Here is a 26143-nt window from a genome sequence, read left to right on the forward strand (position 1 = left end):
CTTAATATGATCGTCACTCAAATAATCAGGTTCTGATGACAGATTATGTTACTAGAGATAAAGGGTACTGCAGATACAGTTAAGTTGGCCTCATATCTTGACTTACATCTAGAAATTGACAATGAAGGTCGGTTGAAAACAAAACTTTACGACAAAAGAGATGATTTCAGCTTTCCAATTGTGAACTTTCCATTTCTAAGTAGCAACATTCCAGCAGCACCTGCATACGGGGTATATATCTCCCATTTGATACGATATTCCCGTGCTTGCATTTCCTATCATGATTTTCTTGATAGAGGGCTGCTGCTCACAAGGAAGCTATTAAACCAAGAGTTCCAAATGGTGAAGTTAAAATCATCCATTCGTAAGTTTTACGGACGCCATCACGAGTTGGTTGACCGTCATGGAATAACCGTTTCACAAATGATATCGGATATGTTCCTTACGTCGTAAGTACAATCCCCTTCCCTTTCATGAATGTGACCTACCGAATTAGACTATTTACCGGATTTTTTATCACATAAGCAACACGACGGGCGCCACAAGTGGAGCAGGATCTGCTTACCCTTCCGGAGCACCTGAGATCACCCCTAGTTTTTGGTGGGGTTCGTATTGTTTATTCTTTAGTTTTCTATGTTGTGTCATGTGTACTATTGTTTGTCTGTTTGTCTTTTCATTTTTAGCCATAGCGTTGTCAGTTTATTTTCGATTTATGAGTTTGGCTGTCCCTTTGGTATCTTGTGTCCCTCTTTTTTAAGTCTGTCTAATACATTCACATTTTTCGTTCGACCCGTGCTGATTAAGTGCTTGTTTTGCTGTTTTGTTGAAGACTTAATTTTGATTGTGACTTTACATTTGTATTTGTTTTCTTTGTCCTATGGGTTGCGTGTTATTCGCATTTCTGTTTTTGTTACTATAGTATCCAGAAAAATCTTTTGTGTACGAGAAAAAAAACTTGGGAGTCCACCAACCAAAGTTGGTAATAGCCATGACAAAAAGATGTGATAAAACGTAGAAAACGATAACATTAAACGGTTAAGGTGGTTCTACTTAGGTCCTACTTGATTTGATGTTTCGGCATTTGCTTTTCTGCGATTTGTTTGTATTATATTGTGCACCTGGTAAAAACATGTACTATTTTCAACCAACTATACTCAACAACACAATTGTAATTATTGTAATTCGGTTATCTTATTCGATCTTTGTCAGATTGCTCCATTACCTGAAAACATGAAAATAAAAAAATAAAAAAATACAGTGGTTAAACTTAAGTATGTGGATCTTAAATAAATGAAATAAGTAGATACAAGGCGGCACAAAATAAATGTTCAGAAATGAATTGACGACGTGATTGTTATAATTCCTACTGTGAAACGAAATGATGTGTTATAAGAAATCAAAATGTGTATTCAACTTAACAAAATGAAGAAACTATGGTTGATAAAAATCATGACATGTACAGCCTAATAAATACGAAATCTTAATAGTATTTTCATTAATTGGTTTATTAACATAAAGTACTTGGTGTTTAAAAATCTCCTTTTTGGTTGTGAGTTGTTTAATCTTTTGAATATAATTCTATCAGATCAGAGTAGTTAAAAATGTGAGTAATCTGTCCTTTTATCACATTTAATAACTGCATCAGAACACATTGAAGTCCCAATAACCGTACATCAAAGTACATAAACTGGTTTGAATGCTTTCTGTTTAACTTTTTTCCAGATTGTGTACTTTGTATTATTTCAAACGTCATAGCTTTCTGCAGAAGTTTGATCAATGTGTCTAATCGTGATATCATCGACATGTGAAGCTTTCATGAGTGAAGGATCATTTTGAACTGGAAAGACCACTGACATCAAAATTTATCAATTTTAACATAGTTCTGTCATTAACTTCACCCAGCAGAAAAAAAAAGAATTGTTAACATACCAAAGCTTTGCTGATGGTATGCCCGTTTAAAGGAAATTACATAAGAAATGCATGAATTCTAATTGATAGTGTTGTTGATCAACAGGAAATAAAACATCTGAAGAATGGACCCTTGTGTCAGTACTGGTATATATGAGAGATTAAATTACTTACATGACCTGCTTTGGCAAACATATCCATATTTATCTGTAGCTGGATAATCGAACCAACCAGAACTCCAACCCCATGCTACAACGTCAGATCTGTCTGGAGATCCCTTTGCTGTGCCATAAGTTGACGCCCAGTTTGAAAATGTAAGGGTAGTATTATCGATAGTCCATCTAAATTGTCCTTCATTTGTCATGTCTGTTAGTCCAATCCAGTAATATGATTGAGCTGTAAATAAATTGAAGTTGAAAACGGTTTACATAACAGTTATTGCTTTGTTACAGCTCAAGATAAAGCCGACAAGGAAGGCATAACTCGAGTAACCTGTGTGTGTTGCATTTTGACGTTGAGTCGTTTGTGTTTTCTCTTATTTTTGAGATATTGAGATCAGACGTGGCACGGTACTTGTCTATCCCAAATTCATGTATTTGGTTTTCATGTTATATTTGTTATTCTCGTGGTGTTTTGTCTGATGCTTGGTCCGTTTCTGTGTGTGTTACGTTTCGGTGATATGTCGTTGTTCTCCTCTTATATTTAATGCGTTTCCCTCGGTTTTAGTTTGTTACCCCGATTTTGTTTTTTGTCCCTGGATTTATGAGTTTTGAACAGCGGTATACTACTGTTGCCTTTATCTAAACTGTATTTTTATAAAGCTACATGTAAGTTAGACACTGTATATACGGTGTTGTCGCAATATCAAAGAAGCAGTTTGCCGAATCCTGAGTGAAACATACACATTTACGGGGCTAAATTTAAGAAGACAAATAAGCTTAGGTTTTGGCTTTCTCTTTTTTTTTTCGACATGCGCACCCGATAATGTATCTTTTTTGGAAAAAACATTTCATGCGCACTAAAATAGGTATCTAAAGACAAATTGAAAGAGTTGGTATTACTTTGCTTCATAGAAAAGAATGGCCAACGTAGATACAAGTATCTTGTCTTAGGGAGGGATAAATCATACTTTGTAAAGAATCACTCTGATTCAAACAAAAAATTCTCTGAAACCGATATTATCAAGATGCTTGATTTTTTGATTGACAACATATTTGTATCGTTCGGAGGACGTGTTTTTCAACAGACTGTCGGCATCCCAATGGGAACAAACTGTGCCACTCTACTTGCCGACTTGTTTCTTTATTATTATGAGGCTGACTTCATGCAGGAACTTCTTCGGAAGAAAGATAAGAAGTTAGCAATATCCTTTAACTCTACTTTCCGCTATATAGATGACGTTCTTTCACTAAACAATTCAAAATTTGGTGACTATGTGGAACGCATCTATCCCATCGAATTGGAGATAAAGGATACTACAGATACAGTTAAGTCGGCTTCATGGATGATATATTGGCTCTAAATAATGACGACTTCAGTATGTATACTAAAGAAATTTATCCTGTAGAACTTACTTTAAATAAAGCTAATGATAACAATGACCACTGCCCTTTCCTCGATCTTGATATCTATATCATAAACGGGAAGCTTAATACAAAAATTTATGATAAAAGAGATGATTTTTCATTTCCTATTGTTAATTATCCATTTTTAGATGGTGACGTTCCCTTGTGACCATCTTATGGTGTTTATATATCTCAACTTGTACGATTCGCTCGTGTATGTAACAATGTATTAGATTTTAGCGAGAGAAATTTATGTATTACTGAAAAATTATTACACCAGGGTTTTCGATATCACAAACTGGTCAAAACATTTACTAAATTTTATCACCGGTATAAGGAAATAATTCGTAAATATAACTCAACATGCAGACATCTTATACGTTCAGGTATTTCACATCAAAAATTTTATGGAAATATTCTTTATAAAGCACAAAAATGTCAGTATTCTCCTCAGAAACTAACAAAACCTTTAAATAGACTTATTAAAAGGGGATATAGTTACGATACTGTTGTCAGGTCATTAAAGATTGCATATTTTGGCTTTAACATTGATTCACTGATAGGGTCTTTGCATCGGAACTAAACACATTTATTTCTAAAAAAAAACAGTTGTTGGCATGACACGGGTTATGTTCTTCTCATATATTTTATGATAGTATGATACTAAACCCCTAACGGGAGGGATTGTACCTGATATTCATATGATGAAGACATAATCTTTCAATCAGTTTAATTGAGGTCTGGAGCTGGCATGTCAGTTAACTGCTAGTAGTCTGTTGTTATTTATGTATTATTGTCATTTTATTTATTTTCTTTTGTTACATCTTTTGACATCAGACTCGGACTTCTCTTGAACTGAATTTTAATGTGCGTATTGTTATTCTTTTACTTTTCTACATTGGCTAGAGGTATAGGGGGAGGGTTGAGATCTCATAAACATGTTTAACCCCGCCGCAATTTTGCGCCTGTCCCAAGTCAGGAGCCTCTGGCCTTTGTTAGTCTTGTATGATTTTAAATTTTAGTTTCTTGTGTATAATTCGAAGTTAAGTATGACGTCCATTATCACTGTACTATTATGCATATTTTAGGGGCCAGCTGAAGGACACCTACGGGTGCGGGAATTCTCGCTACATTGAAGACCCATTGGTTGCCTTCGGCTGTTGTTTGCTCTATGGTCGGGTGGTTGTCGCTTTGACATATTCACCATTTCCTTTCTCAATTTTATTCATATCTTGACTTACATCTAGAAATTGACAATGAGTGTCGGTTGAAAACAAAACTTTACGACAAAAGAGATGATTTCAGCTTTCCAATTGTGAACTTTCCATTTTTAAGTAGCAACATTCCAGCAGCACCTGCATACGGGATATATATCTCCCAATTGATACGATATTCCCGTGCTTGCATTTCCTATCATGATTTTCATGATAGAGGGTTACTGCTCACAAGGAAGCTATTAAACCAAGAGTTTTAAATGGTGAAGTTGAAATCATCCCTTCGTAAATTTTACGGACGCCATCACGAGTTGGTTGACCGTTATGGAATAACCGTTTCACAAATGATATCGGATATGTTCCTTACGTCGTAACTACAATCCCCTTCCCTTTCATGAATGTGACCTACCGAATTAGACTATTTACCGGATTTGTAATCACATAAGCAACACGACGGGTGCCACATGTGGAGCAGGATCTGCTTACCCTTCCGGAGCACCTGAGATCACCCCTAGTTTTTGGAGGGGTTCGTGTTGTTTATTCTTTAGTTTTCTATGTTGTGTCATGTGTACTATTGTTTTTCTGTTTGTCTTTTTATTTTTGGCCATGGTGTTGTCAGTTTGTTTTGGATATATGAGTTTGACTGTCCCTTTGGTATCTTTCGTCCTTCTTTTATGTTTATAAGAATTTTAGTCTAAATATAAATAGTGTATATTGATTTTCATCTTCTTTTTATTTCATATCGATCTTTTTTCTAATCACTTTTCGTTTAATTTTTATAACTTTTAAGAAGTTAATTAAAAAAAAATATTTATATAATTTCCGTTTTACCTGTTGGTTTTTTCGTCATCAGCCATTCATCTAAGGTATTGTTGTACATCTTTGCTAAATGACTTCCTCTTTGTTTGCAATCATCCTGTCGAAGAAAATACCGGAATCAACTTTCTGTTATGCTTAAAGACAAATTATTTCTAGAGGAATGACATAGAGTAAACAATGTTTATTGATTAACGCACATTCCGTTTGCAAATCAAGCAGTTTCTTTTCATATATTGTCGCGGAATATCTTTTTCGCCAAAGCTTTCATTGGGTGTATATAACGAATTTGTATCGGTGCAATACTTTGTGAAACTGTAGAAGTATTTTTCCTGCTTTTTTATAAAATTCCGACACAGGAGAAGGACTTAATGTTCAAAATCATTACAAGGTATATAATCCTAGACAAAGTCATAAATTTAGCGAATGAATGCAAAAGAATTTTCAAACCTTAAGCAGGCATACACCTCCTTCGTTATGGAGCTATACGAAAAATGCAGAGTTACAGAGATTTTTAAAAAGCAGGGTACAATCTTTATTTCTTTTTCACGGAAAATACTATTTAATCTGGACATTCTTTTGTCAGTATAAGAGACGCTTTAGATTCAGAGTTAAAATTTCTTTCGCATTGTGATATGATTCTCAGAACAGCACATAGTCATGATTGGGAGATGATTTTAGAATGGTTCTGAATGAGACTCGTCGTAAAAGTTGAGCTTACCATATATAACACTTGTACCATGGATACCACTAATAATGAAGTGTCTTCTCACACTTATTGAGTATCCAAGGCCATCACAGGTTTTGGCAGGGTTCGTGTTGTTCTGGTTTTTATTGTTCTATGTAGTATTATATGAACTTACGAATATCAATCAAATATCTACTTAACTTACGTTTGCCGTAAACCAGTCTACCCCATTGGTTCCAAAGAAATAACAGTCATTGCCAAATCTCAACCATCCGGTTCCTGCAATAATGAATCGAGAAGCTTTTTGACGCTCAAAACTAAAATCAGATGCCTTCATATGAATGTTAGTGTAAATATATGTTCTGACGTTCTGACACTAATCAATACGACTAGGAAGATTTGCGTATAAAAAAAAGCGCCAGACATAATTGTAAAAGAATTAAAAAATGTTATGATTAAGGATTTAATAAAGAACATTAGCAACTATACAAATCCTCGATTCAAATAATATCCAACCTACTACAATGTAGTTGTAACGTGAAAGAATTACGGTTATCTGTATGGTTATCATATTTTAATAACCTTCTCGAATCTGTATTCTCTCTATACTACAAATATGCACGTTTTTAGCAGAAAAAAAAACTTAATCATTACAGTTTGTTTTGGTGTTGTTTTTTTTTTTTTTTTTTGGGGGGGGGGGGGGGGGACAAAAGAATCAATATTTGGAACCACTTAAACAAACTTGAAATCATTATCATGAATCAAATATAAACTGATCGGTCGTCTTTATGTTCGACTTAACATCTTTCCAAACTTGTTACTTCCATTCTTGTTACACTAAAAGATGGCCTAAAAAAATATGGTGATGAAAAATTAAAATCTCAAAAATACTGAACTCCGAGCAAGATTCAAATAGAGGTACTTCCACCAGTGGTGTCAATCAAATATGAATTCATATCAATTGTAATGTACTTTAATCATAATCATTTCCAATTTTGCAATAATATCTAAACCGTAATGACTGTACAATATAACAAAAAAACGTCTTAGATGCATTAAAACGACAGATACACAATCAAATCAAAGGCAAAATTCCTCTCCATGGAATTTCAAAAGGTTGATTGTGATATAGAAATAGGGTCATTCATTGACTTCTCAAGTGTTGCATTTAAACCATACTTATACATAAAGAGTAAAATAACAAAAATACAGAACTCCGAGGAAAATCAAAAACGGAAAGTCCGTAATCAAATGGTAATGTTGAGTATCTGATTAAAAGTGCATGACATATAAACACATGTACACAACCACATACATCTATAGGTTGATTATTACGCTCGATGCACGTTTAAGAAACATTGTAACAACTCTCTGAGGACTCATCTAAAATGTGACATGTAGCAATAAAAATGTTTGCCCTATCTAAATAAACTCATCATAGATACCAGGACTAAATTTTGTATATACGCCAGACGCGCGTTTCGTCTACAAAAGACTCATCAGTGACGCTAGAATCCAAAAAGTTAAAAGGGCAAAATAAAGTACGAAGTTGAAGAGCAGTACGGACCAAAATTCCTAAAAGTTTTGCTAAATACAGCTAAGGTATGTAATATAGCCATATTTCCAATTGCAATCCAAATTCCCTGTCATTACTCAAAGTTGACCTACTATCCAGAACCTATATATTGTACTGATTGAAATTGTAAATGTTTTTTCGTACTGGATATGCATGTAATATTGTGGATTCATTCGTTTTCGTGGACTGACGAAAACTTGTATTTTCTTCGACATTTGCTTTCGGTGTTTTATGCAAGCCTGTTATTCGTTGAACATTTAAATGTGTGGCTCTTCTGTACTCAACAAATAATAATGTATCCACAGTACTTGCCTTGGTAAGCAAAAACCAATGAATCATTTCTTGCACAGACAAATGGAAATAGAAATGTCTTTTTTAAAGCTCAAAAAATAAAATCAGGAAAAACGAATATCTTTGAATACAATAAAATTCTTATTTCGGTATACAATCTTGTATTTATCTAAATTCAAATAGCCTAACATGATGAAATCAATACATCGATATTGCTGTGACCTTTTTTTTTGAAACTTTCACCTATTATGTCTACTTGTTTTGTCCACACATCGTTGTCAATGTAATGGAATTTTATACGACTGTCACACAAGTGAGAAGTTAAACTAGCTATAAAATCAGGTTTAATCGGTTTAATCTACCATTTTCTACATAATAAAATGCCTCTACCAAGTCAGGAATATGACAGTTGTTGTCCATTCGTTTGATGTGTTTGAGCTTTTGATCATTTGATAAGGGACTTTCTATTTTTAATTTTCCTCGGAGCTCAGTATTTTTGCGATTTTACTTTTTTTTACAAATAATCTTAGAAAATGAAATACCTTGCAACTAAATATTCGATGGAAAATATTGCATTTCAAGAATTACATATTATTTAGCATGATGTATGATTGAAACAACAGAAAAAAATCTTTGTGAAGGAATATTCAAAATAGTTCTTCGAGATTTATAAAGTTTTATTTTCATTTACTTATAGAAAATGATAGAAAGGGTTCTTTATAAACTTACATGTAGATATCATTCACATGAATTTCTAAACAAAGTTTTAAAGTTAAAATCTTCTACATTTTTGACAGCAAATATTAAATTGTAGATGTTTGATAAAATTAAAATTACAATTAATACATGTATCAGTATTTACTACATACTGTTTGTCGTGACGATGTTGTCTTGATTTTTTCTCTGACCTGTAAAGAATATGATTTTAGTATAGCTACTGTTTAATAGATGAATGATGAACACCAATAATGTGTTGTTTTGAAAAGTTCACTGGACCAACAAATGTAATCCAAAGCATCCATGAAAGCAAATATTTGTTTTTATCCTGCAGTTGGGTGTCCTACTATACAGATACAGCCCTACAGATATCGCTATGCTGTATCTGTATACTATACAGATATCGCTATAAAGCTCCGCCCACTGCCGGACTGAGTATTGTTTGAACCTGTGTGACCTCAGAATGTGTATTCCAGTTGCATTCCAATGACGATGACAATTGTCGATTTCAAAACTTGAATGTGTATGATTGTGTTACAAAATTAACCATGTCAATTTCAGCATGCATGTTTAGTGAATGTCAAGTCTGAAGCGTAGGACAACTCGTACACTTCTGTTTCAAATTTGACAATGTTTTATTATTTGTTTTTACTGTTGAAATTAGTTGTTATGTTAAAATAGACAATTATTCACCTTGAGCGATAAATTATTGTTGACCATTCAAGATTCTTTTTTGCGAACCCGTCTTCAGCGTAATGTGTGATTTTGATATTACTACGCGGGCCTCAAGGGATTACAAATCGAAAATAAATTCTAAATATGCTAGTTTTTGTGTCTTTCAAAACACAAACAATATACAGAACTAATTGCAGGATAAAGACAATAACTGTTTAGGGTCTTTAAATATCAGCTGTATTTGTACTCGGCTCAAAACAGGTGTAGTAGCTCGCTAAAAGCTCGCATACACCTTGTTTCCTAGCCTCGTACAAATACAGCTGATATTTAAAGACACTAAACAGTTATTGTCTATATAAGCATCAATTTGTATCGTTGTATAAGTTTTAGATTAGAGCTTTTTATAACGACCCGAATTACCACCAATTTTGTAAATATCGTATATACAATTCTCGTTTAGAAGAGTATGCTTAAACGTAAATATTGAAACAATAAAAATAGAATGTATTGCACTATTTTGCGAGAGAAACTATTGAATATGGAATAATAAAGAATGTTGTTAATGGGTAAGTTCATTAGACGACATTTCAGAACTTAATTTCTAGGTTTCATTTGAGCTTTCCAGATTTAGAATTAATGGAGAAAGGTTCTTTTTAAGATACTTCAAGTCAACTGAACTGACAACTTAACTTGAATATATTAATACCAATTACATTCATTATGTACAATCACAGAGGCAATTTTTCAAAAGTTCGTCTGGTCGTAAGAAAGAATGGATGAATATGGTGTGTACAATTTGTTGTTTTTTACAATTCTATTCAAGTTGTCAACACTTTAACATACCTTCATTGACCCAGGTTATACTAATTCATCTTAAAATACTTAACCAGCTTGATGTATTAATTACACATGTTTATAAAATATTAAACGTTTTCCTATATGACAGAAAGCATCAAAACAACACAAGATTTTAGTGTCTATCTTCTTAAATGTAGTATATATGCTAGCACCAGATTTCCGGTTCCAAAAGTATCTTATAAATAATATCAATTGAATGTTCATATAAAATTGAAATCAGTTTGATGTTGTAATGAAAATATTACAGTGATGATATTAGCCAAATTAAAATCGCTATGATTGCTATATCCAAGTATGATAAGGAGCTAGCAAAATACTTGTAACGTGTACAAAAACGATGTGCGAATTATCATTTGTTCACAATATATATGTAACACTCAGAAACGTGTCCTTCCCCCGAAACGTGTCCGATACTCCCAAACGTGTCCACATCGACGTCACTGAAATGCAAAACATGTCTAGTTGTAAAAAGGGCGCCAAAGCGTGTCATTTGTATTATGCAAACGCCTAAACGTGTCCATTTTTTTTAATAACACCCAAACGTGCCCAATCCTTCAAACGTACTCAATTCCCCAAACTTGTCCTATAATATAAAGGGAAATAAAAGATTGTTGTACTGATATTCCGTAAAAATAAAACTGTCCTTTTCCGCTCCAAAAAAATATAATTTAATTCCTAGTTACGATTAGTGTAAATTCCTAATAACCGTAAAGCGTAAATTCTTATAACTGTACACATCCAGGCCTAATTCCAAATTCCGGCAAATATTCGTCCACATGTCATAATATAACTTATCCAAAGTATGTTGTCGTCCTGTCCATGCATGAAATATTTGCCACTGGACGTAATGTCTCTTGTTTGCGTGTATTTAAGTGATGCTCGAAACCAAAAGTTCATAATGTGAAACCTTACTACCAGTTTATAATTTTAAGAGGTTTTTTTTCTATTTTATTAGAGAATCAAATAGTTTCTTAGTGAAGTTATAAAATTTCGGTCTTTACTGGCTCTTAAGATTTTTAAGTTTAACTAATGTTAATCCCGAATAATCGTAAACAAATTTAGGCCCAATCCTAAATCCCCGGTATGATAATAAAATATCAGAACTGTTGAAAAAAAAAGGAAGTCAATCCTTTTAAAAGCCCGCCGTGCAGCATTCGCGGATTACAGCTGATTTCCTAATGCTTGCAAAGTAAAACGTTGTTAGGCTTGCTTGCATTGTTTGTATAATTGATAATACAAGCTTTGTAAATAAGATTGGAATCTTTAAACAATATATATAGGCATTGTTCAATCTGAATATATTGTATTTGAATTTAATTGGGTGTTATCCTATGGATTGTACAATATAAAATACAAGCAAGCAAGCTAACCAAAGTTTTGTTCTACATGCATTAGGAAATTAGCTGTAATATAAAAGGCATCATCGGAGTTTATTAGTACAGAATAATTAAATAGTAAACGATTTATTCAACTGAACTAGAATTGTTTGTACATGTATGTGCGCTCTAAACGAGCATAATACTTGCAACTGGAATATCAATAAGCAATTTCAGTCAAAAGTTGATCTAGATGTTACAGGTTAAATTTGCAATAACAACCGGCATTGAACCAACTAAAACTAATAAATGACCACTTTATCAACTGTGCCCCCATTATAGAATTGCCGTAAACGTTATTGATTTTATTCATGTATTAGCGCTAAAAGACGTGAGACGTCCTGGCGTTTAATAGTGGACACGTTTTGGCGAATAACAATTATCGGACACGTTTGGGGGTTATAAAATCGGACACGTTTGGGGAATATTGGATATTACGGACACGTTTCGGGAGAATAGACACGTTTGGGGGAATCGGACACGTTTGGGGGAATCGGACACGTTTGGGGGACAGGACACGTTTGGGAGTGTTACATATATAGATAATGTTATTACGCAGGATTTGTGTGATAAATGATTTGAAAAATTTGGTTGAAATTGATAAAACAATTAATCTAATTCTAACATTTCAATTCATATCTGCATTTTATCAAATATGAAAAGCATACAAAAATCTCTTTGACATATATATCCATATTTATACGAAGGGGGGTAATCAAACCATCCATCTTTCCATCCCCAAGCTACCACATCATAAGTCTCTGCAACTTTGCCATATCCGGAGGCCCACTGTGTGTAACTGGCAACAGTATTGTCGATGTTCCATGTAAAGTTTCCTTCATTCTCTATATCTGTCAAACCTATCCAGTAATAACTTTGTGCTGAAAAAAAAAGTATTTGGCCGGTAACATGTATATATGTATGACTGTATTTGCACATGTTGGAACACTGTCTTCGATACCTCGAGTATTAAAGTGTATCGGAATGACCAGAGTGACAATATACTAATTAATAATGTATAGTATACCAAATTATCGATTGCGCTACACAAACAAGACACAATGTGCTGGGTTCTATTGTTTCTGTGTATTTCGCATTGCGTGTTTTGGGTGTTGTTTTTGTTTTGCTTATGTATAATTTACCTATTAAACCTTCATGATATACATGACTATAGTTGCAAAAAAACAAATCACTCCATTCTTTTTTTCATTAAATGTAATAATGTAAAATGCTTCGAAGCATATCTGTTGTTTAGTTTTGGTTTTTATATTAATGATTTTTTAATTAATTTTTGTCAGATTTTTTTAATTTTGTTTTTTTTTGTTCTGTTATTCTTGGAACACGAATGGTACCCTCTGGAAAAGATTATTGATTAGCTTCAAAAGTGAGAAAAAAAACGTTTATTACTGATGTACGTAAAACAATATCTTAGATGTTATACTTTATGACACATCGATACAATATAGTCTTTAAAAGACAGATTTGTCTTGTGTAACAAGTGTTGGTCATATTTGAGTATCTATACATAAATCGTTTTGGGATCACATATATGTAACAAATCACAAAACGCATTCGTTGATTTGCCATGGACAGACCTTTCTATCGTCATTTAACATTGAAGGGGGAAACACCCTTGTTAAAAGAAATACATGTATTGTTTACCTGATGGACGTTTCGTCCATAACCAATTGTCTATCCATTTGTTTTCGATTTTTACTAAATGGCTTTCCATTCCCATGCAAGCTGCCTAAATAGTCAAATAGTTCTGATAATCTAAACAGTTTGTTAATTTGAAGATCCATGATTTACTTACTAGAAATAGTAACACAAAGATATTATATTATCTTCCTTGTTTGTTCAATTTATACACACATTCAATGTAAAAGCATTTTTTTTAAATTCATAATGCGTGATGCACTTCTGTGTTGACTTGCATTATCATTGATATGTTCGTAATTATAAATTGACTGTAAAAAAACGAATTTTAGAAATACGAAGGCTTTTGTACCTCATGAATAGATTACATACGAACTAAAGATAAAGGATACTACATGTACAGTTAGGTCGGCCTCATATCTTGACTTACATCTAGAAATTGACAATAACGGTCGGTTGAAAACAAAACTTTACGACAAAAGACATGATTTCAGCTTTCCAATTGTGAACTTTCCATTTCTAAGTAGCAACATTCCAGCAGCACCTGCATACGGGGTATATATCTCCCAATTTTACACGATATTCCCGTGCATGCATTTCCTATCATGATTTTCTTGATAGAGGAATGCTGCTCACAAGGAAGCTATTAATCCAAGAGTTCCAAATGGTGAAGTTGAAATCATCCCTTCGTAATTTTACGGACGCCATCACGGGTTGGTTGACCGTTATGGAATAACCATTTCACAAATGGTATCTGATATGTTCCTTACGTCGTAACTACAATCCCCTTCCCTTTCATGAATGTGACCTACCGAATTAGACTATTTACCGGAGTTGATATCACATAAGCAGCACGACGGGTGCCATATTTGGAGCAGGATCTTCTTACCATTCCTTAGCACCTGAGATCACCCCTTTTTTTGGTGGGGTTCGTGTTGTTTATTCTTTAGTTTTCTATGTTGTGTCATGTGTACTATTGTTTGTCTGTTTGTCTTTTTCATTTATAGCCATGACGTTGTCGGTTTAATTTTGATTTATGAGTTTGACTGTCTCTTCGGTATCTTTCGTCCCTCTTTCACATGAGCTGTAATTGAAATAACGTTTAGGAATTTTTGGTCCAATGCTCTTCAATTTCGTACTTTATTTGTTGTTGTTTTTTGTTTTTTTTAAATGACTAATATATTTTTTTTTGCACACTATTGCTGTTAACAATTTACTTAGTGTACAGTATTGCACTAAGTATCCCTGATATATTAGTTATTGGGTAATTCTAATAAAAGTAAATTGATATTACATTACAATATTTTAAATGATTGCATGTTTACCGGAGAATTTCACTTTCATCCGATAATGGTTTTTAATATTAGTAAAATGTGCATCGTGTTTGCCATCATCATCTTTGTTTTGGATATATTTAATTTAGAATTTGAATATCGGCGGAATATAATATTAAGACAACTTGTCTATTTTAAAGGTAAGTTGACCATAATTTTCTTTATTTTTTAATCATAAGCAAAGTTTGTACTTATTTGAACATTGAGGTATTTTGTGTAGTTTGACCACAGGCACTTGTCTCAGAAAACAAAATCTATATACCTTAGTGTTATATTAAGGTATATAGTAATATTTTTTTTCTAAGATAGGTGCCTGTGGTTTTGACTAAAATATACTAACTACTCAAGTAAACATGATTATACACAACATCAGAATATACAACACAAAGTTGTCAAAAATATAAAAGAAAAAAAAAAAGAAGACAAAAAGCGTGAAATATACAAAATTGAATAATATATTTGTTTTATTAAACATGAGTTAGGCATGTTAAAGAACATTATAGTCACCTGACATTTGGTTTTTTTTAACATTCTTTTATGCGAGCGTCACTGATGGGTCTGACGTAAATACGAATAATTCAATCCTGGTTTCTATGATGAGTTTATGTATCATCATGTGTTGTACAAGGTAAACATTCAAATTTTTTTTCCTGCAATTGGTAAAACATTTCAGTATGTGCATGATCCCTTTTGAATAACCATAGACGCAGAGATTGAAATCATGTTTGAATTTACCTTCTACAAACTTTGTGAACATGACAGCTCTAATGAGCTCTTTGCCGTTTATAAAACGTTCATGAACGCATAAACAAATAAAACGATATATGAAGGATTTGGAGTTGTTCACATTATTGGTACTTGCTACATATTAGTCTCATCGACATCAAAAGACATCTCCTTATACTTTTATAACAATTAATCGGTGTTAGCATTTACCATACATTTTGAACAAGCCAAAGACTAGTCCATTTAGTTCCGTGGTAAAGACAGCACATGCTTGTGATATAATATAAAAGATACAGAATTCATACAGATATCACTTGTGTTTTAAAAAGACATATTGTAAGCCACACAAACTATGTCACCTCTTTTTGTTCGTGTTTTCTCTTTATGTCAGCATATATTTCAGTGATATTCTATTAGAGCAAAGTATTGTTTTACTTACATCCGCGTCAAACCATGTTGCTCCATTTAGCCCAAAGAAATAACATTGGTTTCCATATTGCAACCAACCTGCAGTATTAAAATCACATTTCTTACATTCAAAATTGATACGTTTGGACCACATATCGACAATAACATTTCTCAGATGATAACGGAAGCCAACGTTCATAAGCCTTATCAATGACTGTAAGACATTAAACGCCTAAAAATCTTGAATTTGTGCCTTATTTTCGTTTCGTCCCCGAGGGTATCACCAGCCCAGTAGTCAACATTTTGGTGTTGACATGAATATCAATAATGTGGTAATTTTTATAAATTTCCTGTTTACAAAACTTTGAATTTTTCGAAAAACTAAGGATTTTCTTATTCCAGGCATAGATTACCTTAGCCGTATTTGGCACAACTTTTTGGAATTTTGGATCCTCAATGCTCTTCAACTTTGTACATGTTTGGCTTTATCAATATTTCGATTTGAGCATCACTGATGAGTCTTATGTAGACGAAACGCGCGTCTGGCGTACTAAATTATAATCCTGGTACTTTTGATAATTATTCGTCTACGACAACCTTTTTCCTGTGGTTATTAACTAGACTCAGACCAGATTTTAATTACCCGTTACATGTTTGTTTTGTTTTGAATAAAGTGAGTAAATATAGACAAAGTCGGTTTTGCAAAAAAGTTTAAAAACAAAATGATAATTTAATGCAACGAATACATTACAATTACAACTATCACGGTAGGTTCGGTAGGTACGGTAGATATAGTGTCCGGCTAGGATCGTGGTTTTTCGAGTGATTCATCCGGGGTTTTTTTTTCGAGTGTAGTTCGGGCTTTTTCGAGTGACGAAACATGAGATAAGGTCAATTAACTGCTAATTCGTAATTATAATAGGTTCATTTCATGACTACACAACTGATTACTATACATTATTTGATCAACAAAGAATATTTTTTCCTAGTTTCTAACCAAAAAAATGAGTGTTTATTATGGTCCGGGCTTTTTCGAGAGCATCTGTCGTCCGGGTTTTTTAACAAATGGTCCGGGTTTTTTCAAACAACATTGTGATAAAAAAAAAAAGTATTCTCAACTAAAGAAAATAACTTTTTCAATTTAATTACTGTAATCAAGGTAAGGGCAATATCACATCTTCCAAACAAATCACTAAATCATATTACTACGGTGATCTAAATTAACCTTTTTCATTTAATTCTGTTCGAAAAAATTCTACCACAACTTTCTAGAATTAAATGAGAAATAATTGGATCCTGTATAAAGAGGTCTTTAGAACATAGTGCAGGGGACTCATAATCTATTCAACTTCATTTCAGAGTTCTTTTAATACTTTTCGTGGTGAACCCCAGAGTTTTCAAACGGGACGTATAACTATTAAGTATAAAATTCAAATTGAGAATGGAAATGGGGAATGTGTCAAAGAGACAACAACCCGCCCAAATAAAAAACAACAGCAGAGGGTCACCAACAGGTCTTCAATGTAGCGAGAAATTCCCGCACCCGGAGGCGTCCTTCAGCTGGCCCCCTAAACAAATATATACAAGTCCAGTGATAATGAACGCCAAACTAATTTCCAAATTGTACACAAGAAACTAAAATTAAAATAATACAAGACTAACAAAGGCCAGAGGCTCCTGACTTGGGACAGGCGCAAAAATGCGGCGGGGTTAAACATGTTTGTGAGATCTCAACCCTCCCCCTATACCTCTAGTATAGTATACCGACAGTATACCGACAGTATAGTATACCGTTGTCCGTCCGTCGTCAGCAAGTCGGAAAATTACTTCAAAAGCGTTGTAACCAATGTACATGAAACTTCGGGAAATTGTTCATATCTATTGAGGTATCCTCCCTTTCGGATTTTATAAATTTTAGATTTGATGTTTATGAGTAATTGGCTTTTTTAAAACAAACTAGAGCCCCTAAAGAGCTAACATGTGTCGCTCACCTTGGTCTATGTGCTGCAGTGTATATATAAAACAAAGGACACTCTTCAACATTGAAGATAAGAATATAATTCATGACAAAATTCTCTGTTATTGGTGATGGTGACTTGCTTGTAATTCTCACTTTACTGAACATTTTTGCTGTTTACATTTATCTCTATCTGTAATGAACTTTGTTCAAGTATCTTCAGAGGAAATGATTATTGTAAAAGTTAACGAACGACAAAAGTGGACAGCGACGAACGCCAAATGATGGGAATATTCTCACTTGACCTTTATGGGCCAGATGAGCTTAAAAGGGGTGATTTTACAGTTTTCAGACAATATTTGTATAGTGCTTTTAGAAGTTTACACGAAACTTTGGTGACTGCTTAACATAGATTAAGGTAAACTCCTTTTAGTTTTTTTATTAATTTTTTATATGACATTGAGAAATTATTTTTAAGTTTCATAAGAAGTGAGAACGGATATTGAACAGATATTTTATGTAATGGAGGGGTATTTGCGATCCGCTAGTCGAGGGAAATTCAGTCCCTAGACTCGCGGGTATTTATTCGCAAATACCCCGCCATAACATGATTTATCTGTTTAATTACACCGAATAGATTTGGATTGAAACTTTCTGTACAGGTAAAGATATTTTTTTTGTACTTGAAATCTGTAATTCATTAATATGTTTATGCATAATTTTGAGGATAAAAGGATATTATCATAGAACCTCGGGAATAATACATGTACTAATACGTGTTAGCTCTCTTTTTTATGTAACATCATAACCGGGAAGAAAAAAATTAGTGGGAAGATGCTCGAGAGTGTAAAAAAGGCATATCCAAAATGGCTAATACCATAGTATTTGAGGCAAATTCACCGGCAGTGGTGAAAAACAGGCAAATTCGTTTGAAATGAGGAAAAAATATTAGAATTTGCTAAACATACACTGGCTATCAACCATTCAAAATCTGGCATTCTTATATATGGTGTAATTACGCTTTATATCAACTCTAGTTATTCATTTTCAATAGAATACGGCGAGTTTATTCTATTTGAATTAAATATTTAGCACCCATTCTCTGTAACCGTCAACCAAAGTTGGGCACGGGTGGTCACCGATTTTGTTGAAACTTTCTGACAACAAACATTGATATAAAATATGAAAAAAATCTGTACATGTCACCCTGAATTATGTATGCTTACCATGGCAACAGGCTTTAAAATGTTGAAAATAGCTGATTTTTGCTATTATCGGCTTACAGTCACTTATATACAGAATAATATGTTTGGTGCAGTTTATATCATATCAATTTCTTCAAATACTTGTTCAGTGACTTTTTTTCACTTTTTCTGATATTAAACTCAAATGGACATTTTTAGTGTAGGTAAGTAGTATGAATTTTAGCATATTCTAATGCAATTATGAACCAACTTTTTTCCTAATTTATGAAAAAACGCATCCATTCCTGAATAAACTAAAAAAATAGCTTTTATTCCAAAAGATTGATAGTTCTCATTTCTGCAAAAACATTTTGGAGCTCATTAGATTTTTTTTATAAAAATTGGATAAAAATGCCAAAAATTGCCTGAAATCTACAAGAGTTATTTCCCTTTTTAGAACTCACCAAAGTTTTAAAATAGAAAAAGTCATTTGTTTATCTACACAAAAAATGGAGACAGACGTCTGCAACATGTTGTGCTTCTTTTTTAAAAATCAACATATTTTAAACTTTACATCTAATTCTAAAATATATCTGTATACATGCTTCATAATGGCTGGTCAGTTTTATAACAATGATAAGCCTTTGGTATGTCAATGTATGTTCAGAGGACATGAAAGTCATAACAAACTTGAGAGAACATGTGAAAATTTGGATGATGACCATGATGAACAAGATGCTGTTTGTACAGCATGTGATTTGCTCCCGTCACTGCATGAAATATACAAATATGTTCAAGCCATTGTTCAATGTTCTTGGAAATAATAAAAAAGAGAAAAAGGGGGAAACTAAGTGAAGTTCCGTTTTTATCAACTCCTGTGACATGAACCGTCTGATGCTAAAAAAATGATGTGACAGAGAACTGTCACTGTCTAATGTGGAAACTATAAATATACTTCATGGATTAGTCCTTCAACTTGAAACAGGTAAGCATAGTTTTAACTAAATTATAAATTTCTATTTTTTGCAAAGACATGTGTTCCATTAGGCGTAAGCCATTAAGAGGGGCTGTCCCATTTCTGTGCATGTTATTTCTTTGTCCAAATTGTATAGGCCTTGCTCATGATCTAGGAAAGTTGCAAAAAGCTTGTTTTCCAGGTGGAAATGCTGATCAACTTTTTCAGTGACTTTTTCAATCTATTTCCATGACCATGATGACCAAATTTATTGTATTCAAAGTGTATGTTTGCTTTGTATACAGTTCCTTGCCAGGGAAGTACATTTTTATCTTCATTAAATATAAAATATCTAACAACCACAAGTTTAAAATTCTATAAGCATGATAAGGACCTTTATAATGGGTTTTATGTCACTTTCTTTGAGAATGCAAATATAAAAAATTGTCTACCTATGTACAAATGTAGCACATTTAATAATATATGTACATGTTTGAATAAAAAAAAAGAGGATGTGGTATGATTGCCAATGAGACAACTGTCCACAAGAGACCAAAATGACACAAATAGGTTATGCTTCCTTTTTGTGTATTTGAATTAAGATGCTGTGCTGACCAGGTCAAGTTGTGACCACATACATTTAAGTGACATGCTAAATTATATACTAGTACTGTATATGCTTTTTGAATAAATCATTATTAAACAATAATTATAAAAACATATGACCATAAAAATGTTTATGTAAAACAGTTAATGATTCTTTTATAATTCCAGGTACATGTGTTTGCAGAGACTGTAGACAAAGGTTACTAGATTGCCAAAACAAAGCAGTGCAACATTTAAAACTTCTTAATGTAAATAAGGTTTGTATTATATACAGTATATATGGTAATGATTTTACATTTGATGCATGTATGTTTATTTCTTTAAAAAAATTTATGAAGAAGACATAAAAATGAATTAATTTTGTTGAAATCTATGCAACTGAACAACAGTGTATCTCCTTTAGTTGCATACATCATGTATGTTGTCTTTTAAATATTTCAAGTTAGAAAAGGTTCTGATTTAAATGTGGCTTGTGCATGCTTATTTTAGGCACATACTAGTATTAGTATTATTTTTTTAGGATTTTAATTAGAAATACAGACTAATTAATAATTATGATCTTCACTGTCCAAATATGCATTTTCTTTTTTTTTTCTTTTTCAAATAGATCAAGTCACAGCTTTAGATGATTCAAATTAACTAATTATCAAACGGTATCCCATTTTCCCAAGTTTTTAAACCTATTTGTCTTCATATGGTCAATACTCTATTATGTTAAATCAATAATTACGCAAATCCTTGGTGTAGTACTTTTCATACGAAATGTACAGCGTCGTTACCTTTGAATGTCATCAATGACCTAACTAATAGCCAATGAGATGCCGTTATATCATGCTTATGATTCTGGATATGCAAATCAAAGTAACGCAGATTTTCGTATCACTTTTTCGCAGCACACTCTGTGCAGTGTGATACGAGAAATGTCTATTCATGCAAGATATAGATAATAAGCCACAACCATATGCATGATAAGAGAACAAACTTTATTCTTTGAAAAATGCTTCGGGCGTAGCGCTCATGGCGCAGCTTTTTATCAAAAACGCAGTAAGAAACCTAATGAACAGCAGAGAAGAACCATAAAAATTAGGAGATAACTATATTGTATTTTGAGCTTGGCCTTCGTAAAACGTTGATTTTATTGTCGCAAATTGAGTTTACCTACGTGTCGCTAGGTAAACGGATATTTGCTACAGTAAAATTAAGTTTAACGACGGCCAAGCTTAAAATACAAAACAGTTATCTCAATTCTAATGCAGCTTATTAAACATTTTAAGCTTCGGAAATTTGTATAATCACTCGATAAAACAAGGACGCTCTCGAAAAAGCTTGGACTGCTCTCGAAAAAACCCGAACACGTAGAAATAAATTTAGTCTCAAAATGCCGTTTTAAATGTAATAGCAAGAGTTTTTGTAAAGTGTATGCATATCAAGGGATATTACGATTCCGTGTATGCATTTCCATCGACATTTGCATTGGTATTTGTATAAAATTGGCTTTATTCTGTTTTTTGGAATAAAATAGAATTGAGAAAGGAAATGAGGAATCTGTTAAAGAGACAACAACCCGACCAAAGAGCAGACAACAGCCGAAGGCCACCAATGGGTCTTAAATGTAGCGAGAAACTCCCGCACCCAGAGGCGTCCTTCAGCTGGCCCCTTAAAAATATGTATACTAGTTCAGTGATAATGGACGTCATACGCCGAATTATACACAAGAAACTAAAATTAAAAATCATACAAGACTAACAAAGGCCAGAGGCTCCTGACTTGGGACAGGCGCAAAATTGCGGCGGGGTTAAACATGTTTATGAGATCTCAACCCTCCCCCTATACCTCTAGCCAATGTAGAAAAAGTAAACGCATAACAATACGCACATTAAAATTCAGTTCAAGAGAAGTCCGAGTCCGATGTCAGAAGATGTAACAAAAGAAAATAAACAAAATGACAATAATACATAGATAACAACAGACTACTAGCAGTAAACTGACATGCCAGCTTCAGACCTCAATTAAACTAATTGAAAGATTATATCTTCATCATATGAATATTAGGCACAATCCCTCCCGTTAGGGGTTTAGTATCATACTATCATAAAATGTATCAGAAGAAGCATTGTTAGGCTAAATTCAACTTTTTTAACCAAAATTAAATTGGATTGATAATATATTTTTATCTTGAATTCCAACACAACTTGTATATCTTTGTATGTTAAACTCAAGCGTCTATCTCACGCCTTGTCAGAAAAGAAGTCTGTTTATTTACATTTTTTATCATAATCACTCGAAAAAAACTGGTCACACTCGAAAAAGCCCGATCAAATCACTTGAGAAACCATGATCCTAGCCGGACACTATACCTACCGTGTCTATATCCAAAGGTTATCGATAACATTAGATTACTTTAAATTGAATTGAATTATAAAAAAATCGAATACGGTTCTAAATTCCATTATTATTTAAGCGGGCTTATTTGATCTTATATATGTCAATCAGCAAAGTGAAAAATACATCTAAAATTTTCACTCCACATGCAAAAGCTTTTTTTAACTAAATTTGTTATATAGATGATAGGGTCAATCATATTGAAAAGTGATAAAGTCGATAATAGTTTAAAAAATATTTCCATACACAATATTTGTAATTTGTAAGCAAATTATTAATATTATATCAATGTAATCTTAATGTGACAAAACAGTAATCCCGATTTTGCTGCTCATGATTATTACTTATTACGATTACTTTATGCCTGACTTCAAGACAAATTCAAAAAGAGGAATTCCCAGTAGTCAGCACTTCTGTGCTGACATAAATTATCATTGATATGGTCATATTTATAAATTAACTGTTTACAAAACTTTTGATTGTTTGAAAAACTAAGGCTTTTCTTCCTCGGAAATAGATTACCTAAGCTGTATTTGGCAAAACGTTTAGGAAGTTGGGCCCCAATGCTCTTCAGCTTCGTACTTTATTTGGCCTTTTCAACTTTTTTGGATTCCAGCGTCACTGATGAGTCTTTTGTAGACGTCTGGCGTAAAAACAAAATTTAAATCCTGGTATCTATGATGAGTTTATTTCATGGCATATTCAAACGGTATTAATTAACAGAACAAAAGAAAAATAATTGCCATAATTCTGTTTTTGGTACAGGTGTTCTAGATTTTGAATTGTTTATCTTTGATGGGTGTTTTTATGGGGCTTTGGAATATATTAACTCAACTATGTTGTTCTACTTTAATATTTGTTGAAATGATAAAATTTCGATACGAAGGGAGTAAATGTGCATGGTAAAACTTAAAACCGGTAGAGAAATATCAAATCAAATTGTTTTTCGTTGGATAATTCAACCATACAATTAAGTGATATCAACTTTTACAATATACAGATATAAGAAGATATTGCATAAGTGCTAATGAGACAACTCTTCATCCAAGTCACAATTTGTAAAAGTATAGGTCAAATAATGTCTTTAATAAAATCAACGGTACAATATTCTTTTTTTAACAGATAATATCTCTTCAGTGACGATCATGGCATAAATTTGAAAATACCCAAATAGCTTATACAATTACAAACGTAGAAGAGTAGATAAAACACAAAAATATTAATATTACTACTTACATGGACAAGGCATCAAAGTAATGAACGAGGGAGATACATTCTTTTATCAAAATGATTTTGAAATGTTATAACAGCAAATGTGTATGAAACAATTTACTTTTTTTCAAGCCAGTACCGACTAACTGACTGCTATGCTTATGGAATCCCTCAGAGACGTATAATCCAACAGTAGAGGTACAGACCAATTATTAGTAATAACATTAATAGTACCAATTTTTCTGCACTACATGTGCATCTCAACCAGTGATATTTCTTTAGTAAAGCCATAGGCATATTTTTCTAAATTCCAAAACCTAATACAAACGTTAAAGAGCTGATAAACACATCCTGGACCGAAAGTACAACTTATCTGGAAAAAAGAATCAAAACTATGCACGAGGGTGCTACGTTCCTTAATTCAAAATGGTTTTGAAATTGTATAACAGCACATTTAGGTAAATCAATATCCAAATTTTCAGGTCAGTCCCAAAGTACTGGCTACTGGGTTGATGATTCACTCAAGATCCATGTGGAAGAAATAACATTAACAGTATCAATTTAACGGCACAAGATGCACATTTTGACAAATTATGTCTATTAAGGGACGCGCGAGACCAAAAGGTTTAAAATCCAAAAATTATTATTATATTTGTTTAACCATATTCTAATCTACTCACCAATCATCCATTTTGAATAATATAACCTTATTCCACAAATAATCATTAATTAAACTCGTTTCTTTTTCAGTATTTTTTTAGTAAGGAATATGAAATGCTTGTGATAATAATACTTTAAAGCTTGTCTGTTTCAGGATCTTTCTGAGCTTTTGAAATTTAATGTTGTCACCGTTGTATGCATGACTGGAATTGTAAAGACGCAAATGAATTTGTTGTAAAGTATTTGGTTGAAGAAATGGACACTTGAAATACAGATTTCAATATACATATGATATGATTATATTTGAGACTTGTGCTTTGTATTTTTCTTTAAAATCACAATATTACTCACCGTCGTCAGCTGTACTTCTGCTTTTCACATTGGACGCATCGGCCGTAAAAACAATTAATAAAGCAATAGTAAGTGCAAACATATCGACCAAAACAGTACCAAATGTACACTTAATAGCCAAATAGTATCAACAGAACTATTATGTGTATTTACATGTACGTAAATCTTATCTTAGATTGTTCTCCATTTTGGATTGATACCTAGATTGTACAATTTTAAAATTACACGTAGAATTTACTTTTCAACAACTGTCGGTGAAGTACAGTCCACTTATTTGAAACCAAATAAATACCATGTTTTAATAAAACATACTATAGTTGTTAGTTTCTGTGTCAGTTGGTTTCTTGTGGAGAGTTGTCCCATTAGCAATCATACCATTCTTTTTTATATTTATTGTGATTCGATGATAATTCTGATAACAAAGTTATTGTAATGCCATATTAACAGATTGCACCAAATTATGTTTAAGGCATACATTAAGTTTGTTTGTAAGGCCTTTGTTTGATAGTGTCAGCCTTCAATGGATTTGTTTCATTCTATTGTACGTTTAAAGTTCGATTGAAATATCAAAACATGATAGAAGAAAAATCATTACTAGTTTTTTACCATTTAGATATTTTCATAAGGTTCCTGTTGAAGATACTTGTACTTTGATACAGAAATAACAAAAGCATATGTTTTTGTAAAATTGTGTATCGGAGGACGTCTATAAATCAAATGAAATACAATAAATAAGATAAGGTATTCCAGTTCCATTTTGATCGTTGTTAAGTTTGTTCTTTAGTACATTTTCAAAATAAATACTAAAATCAGAAGCATATAATATAATATAATGTTGCTGTAATAGTATATATTATTTGGTGTAATCAGAAACAATCAATGATGTTGTTTAAACCTACAATTTCATACATCGATACATTTTATATTTTACAATAATTCGAGTAAAGAATGAAATACTAATGGAAAATAATCCTCGTTTGAAATAAATTTTGGGGAATTGGCCGTATCAATAAAGGTAGTACTCATCA

The 26143-nt window shown here is 32.7% G+C and overlaps 1 protein-coding gene across 1 annotated transcript; it reads right to left on the reverse strand.

Annotated features, from left to right (window-relative positions):
- Positions 1 to 1153: 1153 nt before the first annotated feature.
- LOC139522331 (macrophage mannose receptor 1-like) lies at positions 1154 to 25270 on the reverse strand. The gene is made up of 9 exons (XM_071315866.1): positions 25116 to 25270; positions 15840 to 15907; positions 13347 to 13431; positions 12353 to 12565; positions 8928 to 8966; positions 6397 to 6470; positions 5519 to 5603; positions 2083 to 2304; positions 1154 to 1222 (listed from the first exon to the last, which is right to left on the reverse strand). Exons 1-9 carry the CDS (start codon positions 25195 to 25197, stop codon positions 1206 to 1208), a joined length of 885 nt encoding a protein of 294 aa, XP_071171967.1. The 5' UTR covers positions 25198 to 25270; the 3' UTR covers positions 1154 to 1205.
- Positions 25271 to 26143: the final 873 nt, after the last annotated feature.

Source organism: Mytilus edulis, chromosome 5, assembly GCF_963676685.1.
Source record: "Mytilus edulis chromosome 5, xbMytEdul2.2, whole genome shotgun sequence".
NCBI classification, from domain to species: domain Eukaryota; kingdom Metazoa; phylum Mollusca; class Bivalvia; order Mytilida; family Mytilidae; genus Mytilus; species Mytilus edulis.